The following is an 8,542-nucleotide window of genomic DNA, read 5'->3' as shown; positions in this document are numbered from 1 at the left end:
TGAGCAGTGAATCCCATTGTTGGTAACCCAAGCTGCTGAATGTTTAAACAAACTCATGTAAAACACCGGCTGTAATATATGTATCAGGTCAAACGTATGAGTACGTTTTGACAGCGTGTTTTAAGAACACAGGGACGATTAAAAGCGTCATATTGAGTCATATTTTAACCCAATATGACTCAATTATAGGGCTTTTTTTGGGGTACCGATCAAAATATGTCCTCAGCATCACCAAGTATGGAAATACGTCTGAGTAACGAAAGCCAGAGCATTGCACCGACGTCCTCCAACGTCAGTGTATTAAAAAAAGTCCTGCAATGCTCTATTGTGAGCGGAAATAGGGGCATTTGTACAGCAGCTCAGAAAGTGCGTCGACTCTTATTCAGGTTTTTCCAGCAACTGCTGCTTCTCCTCTCTGAGTGGCAGCCTGTGCACAGGAGAAAAGTATTTTGTGTTGGGGTGAGCGGTCAGCAAAAGGAAGAAAGTCTCACACACCGCCTATCTGACTCAATAGACTCAGGAGAGTGCCAGTAGCTTTGATAAAAAAACATAAAAAGCACTAAAAAAACTCAAAGACAATGATGTGCTTATATACGGGGAGGGTTGTATGTTTCACATAAATTCCTCAAATCCCGGGCAAGGCCTCAAATCTAAAAGAAGGAACAAGCACAGAGGGAAAAGATAAATGTTTTACGTTTCAGCGTGTTCTCCTTGATCCCGAAGCCACCGTGTCGAATAGTTCAATAGTGCGACTAACAACAGCCCCTTATAAGCTGCATTTATTGATGATACTGGCTGCACTCCATTATGTGGCTCTGTGCGTGTGTGTGTGTGTGTGTGTGTGTGTGTGTGTGTGTGTGTGTGTGTGTGTGAGAGAGAGAGAGAGAGAGAGCTGCTGCTGCTGCTGCCAGACTCATTAGGATCCATTAACACAAGGTGAACACAGTAAATGTTGTACACTGTGAGCAATCGTCTTGAGGACCAACATGCGTAGCTGCGAACACACAATGCAGCCAAAAAGGCATCGGCCTCCACCGCTCTCTACACACACACACACACACACACACTCATGGCTGAATATCCACTGATCCCTAATACAGATGCTGATGTCAGATTAGTGAGGGCAGCGAGGTCATGCATTGCATTTATTCATCAGCTTGTTTCATGCCCTAATTTCCTCAGCCTCCAAACCCCCTGGACCCTAAACACGCACCATATCCGGTCACACACACACACACACACACACACACACACACACACACACACACACACACACACACACACACAGACACAGTGTTAGCTTGCCCTTTCTCTATCTCTCTATTTGTTTATCATTATGAAAAAGGATGTGCAGCAGCAGTTCAGAGCTTTGTCGAGGCTAATGTCGGCACAAAGGCTGTCTGAGGCGGCACTGTTATCTCCTGTAGTCTAATCCGGCTAATTAAGGGCATCGCTGGGAGGAAAGCGCTACTATTCTCATCCAACTCCAGGGTATGCTGTCTCTCCGAGTCTGCAAAACTGGCATGTGCTTTTTTACAAACAGCTATGTGCACACAAAGACGCGCGCGCCCACGTAGTCACAGATGCCATGACACGCGATTTGAGAGTGATTTCTTATTTCCGAATTTTTTTTTTAAAGCGTTCGCCACATGCACATTTTGTTTGCACACACATGATATTAGAGCCACTCTGATCTATAATGAACACACACACACACACACACACACACACACACACACACACACACACACACACACACACACACACATAGAAATACAGGGAACACAGGCTTCATTAAACGAGCCGCTTAATAAAAGATAATAAAGCAGAGGATAACGACTCCTCACATAGGCAGCGATGGGGATATTGCTGCTGATTTATATTCCCACGAGGGGGAATAAAGCCCGTGCATTTATTCTGCCCGCCTGATTCAAGAGCAGAGTTGATTAGCTTACAGCTCACATGGTCTCATACACAGTACAGTGAGTGATAGTGAGTGTGTATTCATGTTTGCGCAACATGAATATCTTTACGACAATGAGGTGCAAGACTTTTACATTTCGAAGTTTTCCATGAAGCTGTGCGAATAAAAATGGCAGCTTTGTCGCCTAAAGGCTCCACCAGCAGCCCATAATGCCGCATCTCTCGTCAGCCGCTCCTCCACAGTCTGACACGCCTGACACGTCAGCACGACGGGACTTGGAGAGAGGAGAGGCGATGGAGGATGACCCCACTTGTGTATGTCTCAGCCATAACAGTTCCTCTCTGCAAGGCCTGGGAGAAGAGTTAGGAATGTCACCGGCTGTCTAAGGCGACTTGTAATGTAACAGTGCTTCCTATAATAGCTTTTATTGATGCATATGTGTGTGTGTGTGGGGAGCGGAGATCTTTAGGGCTTTGAGTGAAGCAGGTTTTCTTGTTTCATCCAGAAGTACATGCATTAATTAGAGAGCCCCTCTCTGAAAGAACTTCCTGAGTCTGAGACTCGTTAGCACCAGGAGCGGCTCCCAGACCGACACAGATACGATTCAGTTTCAGAGTCGTCAGCAGTCTTTCGTTAAATGTTTAAAGTCCCTGTGCATTTTCCGTCGCCCGTCTGCAGGAACACACAGGCGCACGCCGAGGAATTATTTACACTCGTGAATATGCAGGACGTAAACAAACATAAAATGCTATGCAGACAGACAGGGTATGTGTCAGTGCAGACAAACACACACACACACACACACGACTCACCGCTTCTTCCTGATCTCACCGCGTACGCCTCGGCGCACGTGCCGGTGCCCTTTCCATCTTTTGCGCAACTCCTCCTCTCTCTGTTTGGATAATCCAAAGTTCAATTGGAGTAGAAAGCACTCATAAAGTAGAAAAACACTATGAATGATTCAAGAATGCTTAAGTCCGACTGAACAAGGAAGGGAGGGAGGGATGGAGGGGTGTTCTGCGTCAAACCGTGGTGGTGGTTGATTTGCGTAGGATAGTTTTCTGGGGCTTGAGGGAGGGCGGGTGAGGAGGCACGCAAGGTGGAGGTGTGTTTGCTGTCGGGGGGAAACTGTGGCTGACCGAGAGGCCGCCGTTTTCCAACATGAGTTCACGAGGAAGAGGAGGGGAGGCGGAGGAAGAGCAGCAGTGCAGCGGGCTGAGCCTCAGGTCGTTCAGCTCGGCCTGGAAGTGTCGCTCCGTGTCGTCGACGTCGTACTGGAGGTCGCAGTCCGGGCAGTAGCCGTGGTACTGGACCGTCTCGCTGAAACGGACGCGCTCCTTCTCGCGGGACTCCCTGCCGGGGGCCTTGGGGCATTTGTTCTTCTCGTGGCGCAGGAGGGGCATGGGCCTGGGCAACGTGGGGACGAGGCCCGACTCGGAGAATCCGCCGTCGTTGGAAATGAAACGCGGCATAGAGGAGAACAAATCCCTGTTTGGGTTAAATGGGAAAATCCCGCCGTTCCTCATCAGAGACCCCGTGGCCTTGGAGATATTTCCCGACAACATGAACGTCGGATGAGGCAGATGCTTGAAGTTGTGATCCTCGGCCCTCAGCGGGGTGTGCCTGGGCGGCGGTAGGGGAGGGTGGGGTTTCTTCAGCACGGTCAGGACCGCGAGAGGGTTGGCGGGGGCCGGCTCGATGAGGCAGTGGGGTTTGAAGACGCAGTCGTCCGGGAAGAGCTTCATCTTCTCCAGGCTGGAGGCGGTGGTGGTGGTGGAGCTGGAGCTGGAGTTGAGCGTGTCCGTCTTGGAGCTGTCCGTGAGCCCGTCCTCCTCCAGCTGCAGGTCACCGGTCAGGGTGTCGATGTCATGAACGACCTGGTGACAAGGAGAGGAAAAAGGTCACTGAGACGGCCGAGGCCAGGAGAAAGTCTTCCTCTCATTGTGGAAACAAACACAAAAGATACACTCCGATTTAAGAAATGAGTGTGAAATGAGATTGAGGTTTTCCATGACAACCGCTCTGAGGGAGAAAAGAAGTAACACCACAATTTATGGGACCAGTCACCAGCCTGCCAGAGTCTGAACTAAGTGATATAGGATGACAATCCCATGCACCACCAGAGATGGGGGAGGGAACAACACCCGCCTTGAGTAGCCAGGCACAAACACTATCCTTTATAAAGCAAAACTAATGTGAGGAATGAATGAAAATGGCATCCTTTAGAGCCCACAGTGCAGAGGGCCGGGACAAACACAGGGACTTAGCCGACAGAAAAGGAGGCAGAACCTGGAAAACCAAAGAAGACTTGTCAGTTTCGTGTTGGCAAAGAATCTGAACAAACGCTGGTAAAATTCTGCTGCAAGCGAGCAAGTTCGGAGACTAAGAATCACAGTGCAACCAGGAAGCGAGTAAATGAGATCCGGGAGACGAACAATATTCATGTTTTCTTATTTTCATCCCGACATGAATTCATTCCGAGAAAGCAACCTTGATGTGACAGAGAGAAGAAATAAATATACATTTTACACACACACAAAAACAAGACAAGAAGATATGCATAATCACCTGAAATCCATCTGCAAGCAAAGCAATGTGAAAGAACAAATACAATATCTTCTGGGGAAAGGAATATTTACCTGTACACAGCAGACCATTATTATAAACACAATGGTAATACAGAGAAATTGGCAGAACTAAATATTAAAAAAAAAAGTCTCTGAACCATGTATCCAGTATATATTTAGATCCAAAAGGGGCTTCCTTTGTCCTCCAAGAGGAAATTTGTTTTCCCCACAGCCGGCTCGGGGACACATTAAACAGCTGTTGGAGCACAAATTGTGTTTGTTGGCAGGTCACAGGCGACAAGCATTACTGGGGCGGGGAAAGTTGCAGCACAAATTGAGAGAAGACATAAAACCCTCACGCAGTGCACACATACTGTACAGACATCCGCACGTTGTAACAACACTTTATTTTGGGGCGCGATGCTCAACTGAATTTGATGTAAAGTGCCACCAATCAATATGCGACAAACTACGGTTTGACAGCTAAGGAGTGACAGACAGTGTTGGTCTTCGCCTTCTTCAAACGGCTCTGGTTATGATCTATCTGTCACGTTCTGTTTACTCAAGGCAAGCACCGGTTTACATCCGGGGCCGTGGCTACTCTCCCATAAATGTTCTGTGTTAGGACAACACCTAGAGGAAGGATCGAACTTGCATTCACAAACAATAAATATTGCCCAAACAGCCAGTATTTTAGGGTGGGCGTGGTGCTAAACTAATAACTGATGCTCAATAACAAAACGTCTATGACATCTATACCCAAAACATTCCCAATGGAGAAGAGTTCCTGGTTCTCTTTCCCTTTGGTGCAGTTATTATAACTGAGCTGAGGACATCCAAGTTCATTGTGCCACAGTAAAATAAAAACTTAGCAGAAAAAGAAAGTTACTGCATTGCCCTTTACGGCATTCATAAAATAATTACGACAATGTGCTTATGCTAGTTTTCGGATTCAGTTAGGCTCATCTCCGAGTGAGTGGATACCCAGTACATTAGCCTGCTGTAGAAACACCGGCGCTGTCGTCTAAGGGGTTTGAAATGCATGTCCTAAACAGTGCATGGCTTCGGAGGAGGCTGAGATGGAGATGATGAGAGAGAGAGAGAGAGAAAAGGTGACAGAGGGAGAGATGAAGGGAAAGACAGAAGGCCAGGGCAGAGAGGGAGGGTGAAGGAGCTTAACTCTTTATGCACGTCTTGAAAGGGATCATTTGCTGGGACACAAACACACACACACACACACACACACACACACACACACACACACAAGAGGTAACACCAGTATCCACCCCCCCTCCCGCTGTAGGCCAGGCAGCTTCTGTGGCTGTGCCCAGCATCTGGGCTGGGTCCCTCCTCAGAGCCCGGCTGGGCTCCAGCCCGGTCTGTGAGTTGTAACAGATAGCTGCATTTTAAAAGGATTATACCCCGATCACTGGCTTTGGTAGTAAAACCCCCTCGAGGTATGTGTGTAGTGGGTTCCGTGTCAGAATAACTGATCCTCTCTACACACAGTCTCCTGCAAAAAAAAGAAAAAAAGAAAGAGGGCACATCACACACACACACACACACACACACACACACACACACACACACACACACACACAACCACGAAACACACACACAAATCACAATAGAGAGATTACAATGCCGCCCTGTCCTCATTTATCTGCGTCGCCATGCTGCAAGACGCCGTTAACTGCTGGAAAACACAGAAAGAAAGAAGTCTAATGCAGCTCAAGTTGCAAAAAAAACAGAGCGAGGGGAGCAGGGAGGCAGAAGGGGACATACGCTGTGTCAACTCCCCATCCATAATGCAGGAACCAGAAGCTGTGCACGAAACCGACAGCCTGTCACGTCAGGGCGAGAGGGTCGGCACCGCAGGCCCGGCGTGGAGGCCGCTGCAGAGGAACGGATGTGAAGATGAAGGCAGGTAAGACTGAGGCGGCAGCGGTAGGCCGAAGGAGGAACCACTGACTCAAAATAAATAATGAAAGAATAGTCTCTGCTCCATGAGAACAACTTGAATAGTCTCATGAGAACATTACACATCTTCACACACTGCAGACAAACCCCTGAAGTCTCCATCCTTGCTCTCTGCATCACTGGTACTGTTGGATGTCCAATCAGACAGCTGCGAGAGTTTTGATCTTTAACAAGGATTCATGTGGAGGGAGGAAAAGAGCGGAAGACGGGGACAGGACACGAGAGGCTGAACAGAAGATGAGAAGGAAAGAAAGACGGAGATAACGAACAAGAGAGCCACGAGACAGAGAGACAGAGAGCGAAGTGAAGTGAGAAGTTGAGCTCTATTATTTGTCAGGGTTTAGATGATGAAATGCAATGAAAAAGCGTCTTCCTCCGGGTTCAACCAACTTGCCCATTAAATATTAATAGTGATCCGCCTGTGAGTCAGGGCCAGAGAAGCTGTCCGGCCACGTCATGTCTTCTCATGTTGGAGATTATGACCACACACATTAGTGGGCGTGACACACACACACACACACACACACACACACACACACACACACACACACACACACACACACACACACACACACACACACAGATGTCGAGATTGACCCCCAGCACATGGCGTACAGTGTGGTAGTGGCCCCTGTTTTATTTACCTCTTTGAGCTCTTTGGCTACATCCTTGAGGTCTCCAAGGATGGTTTCCAAATTCCTCACGATTGTCTTGATCTCCTTCTTCACTTTCACTTTGGAGACTACTACCCCTTCAGCCTCTGCCCCGGGGGGCGAGCCCGACATTCTTCGGTTTACGGCACGAGCTTAGTTCGCCAAGGATCCAAAGTCAAACCCTTTGGTCGCCGCGCCGCCACTCTGCCAGCGCATTTTGCATCCCTATACTTGACTTTCGCTCCTACATCACGGCCAGGACGGAGCGAGGCGTGCGTCGGGCAGCGTTCCGTGTCCACACCGCTGGGCATGCGCAATGGAGCGTAACACCAACAACACAATTGTGTCAAAATATCGTATCATGCTTGTCCACAGGTTTCTGCGCCGCGCGTCTTCGTGTCCGACAGCATGGCGACGTGCCGCGAATATCCCTCACGTCGAGGGAGCGCTGGATTCAACATTTTTTGGGGGAGAGAAAACACGTCCAACGCGGGAGAATTGAAGAGAGAAGGACACAAAAAAAAGAAGAAAAAGGAGTATAGTTCACGCAGATATAACGTTGTCCAAACCGTCACACCCGCCGGTCGTTAACTGTGATGCTCCGTAATCCCCAGGCATCGACGAACAAAAACCTCCTTCCCCCCCCCTCCCTTCAGATATCCGCCGCCGGCAACGGGACGCTCAGGGGAGCCGCCAGGTAGAGACGACCCAGAGGCGTCCCGTCCCTCCGGAGGACACTCCGACGGTTCCGTCCTGTCTCCATCGCGCAGCCTTCTTGGAGAGTCTGAGCAGCCGACGTCCGGGCGCAGAGGATGCTCTCTCTCTCTCTCTCTCTCTCTCTCTCTCTCTCTCTCTCTCTCTCTCTCTCTCTCTCTCACCATTGGCAGCTGCTGTAATGGTGAAGTCGAGCTTTCAGTGAAAGCCTCCAATACCCTACTTCGACAACAACAACAACATGTCAACAACAATGGACCGCTGCTTTTGTGTCCTTCTCTAAAGGGGTGTCCATAAAACAGGCATACTTTAATAACTCACTTTTGCAAACCAAAGTGAATATAAAGATGAGTTGAATTTGGCATTAAAGATGGTGATGATCCATCAAATGAGGCTTAATTTCCTATACATTTGCTGCAGAGATGTGTGAAGTGTTATAATGAGGTAAAACAAATCTGTTGTGCAGAATGAGTTCATGGTATGAGCTCACAAACATAGATAAGACAAGGTAGACAAGGTAGACTGCATCTGTAATGAATTCATCGTGGTGAAAACCAGATAATAAAACCCTGGTCTCTGATTGGCCACCGCTGGGACCGCCCCCCTGTCGCAATTGCGGAAGTGGAAGTTGTCGAAGTTCACCCTGCTGTCTGTGTGTGACAGTTCAGTGTTGCTCTTGCCACCCCAGGGTGCTTACAGTGTTC

The 8,542-nt window shown here is 48.6% G+C and overlaps 1 protein-coding gene across 1 annotated transcript; it reads right to left on the bottom strand.

Moving 5' to 3' along the window:
* Positions 1–2,946: 2,946 nt before the first annotated feature.
* Positions 2,947–7,256, bottom strand: prr16 (proline rich 16; the record flags this gene model as incomplete). The annotated part of the gene is made up of 2 exons (XM_079221665.1): positions 2,947–3,801; positions 7,116–7,256. 2 exons carry the CDS (start codon positions 7,254–7,256, stop codon positions 2,947–2,949), a joined length of 996 nt encoding a protein of 331 aa, XP_079077791.1.
* Positions 7,257–8,542: the final 1,286 nt, after the last annotated feature.

Source organism: Taurulus bubalis (genome assembly GCF_910589615.1).
Source record: "Taurulus bubalis genome assembly, chromosome: 8".
In the NCBI taxonomy this organism is placed as follows: Eukaryota; Metazoa; Chordata; class Actinopteri; order Perciformes; family Cottidae; genus Taurulus; species Taurulus bubalis.
This window is presented reverse-complemented; position numbering and strand designations above follow the sequence as displayed.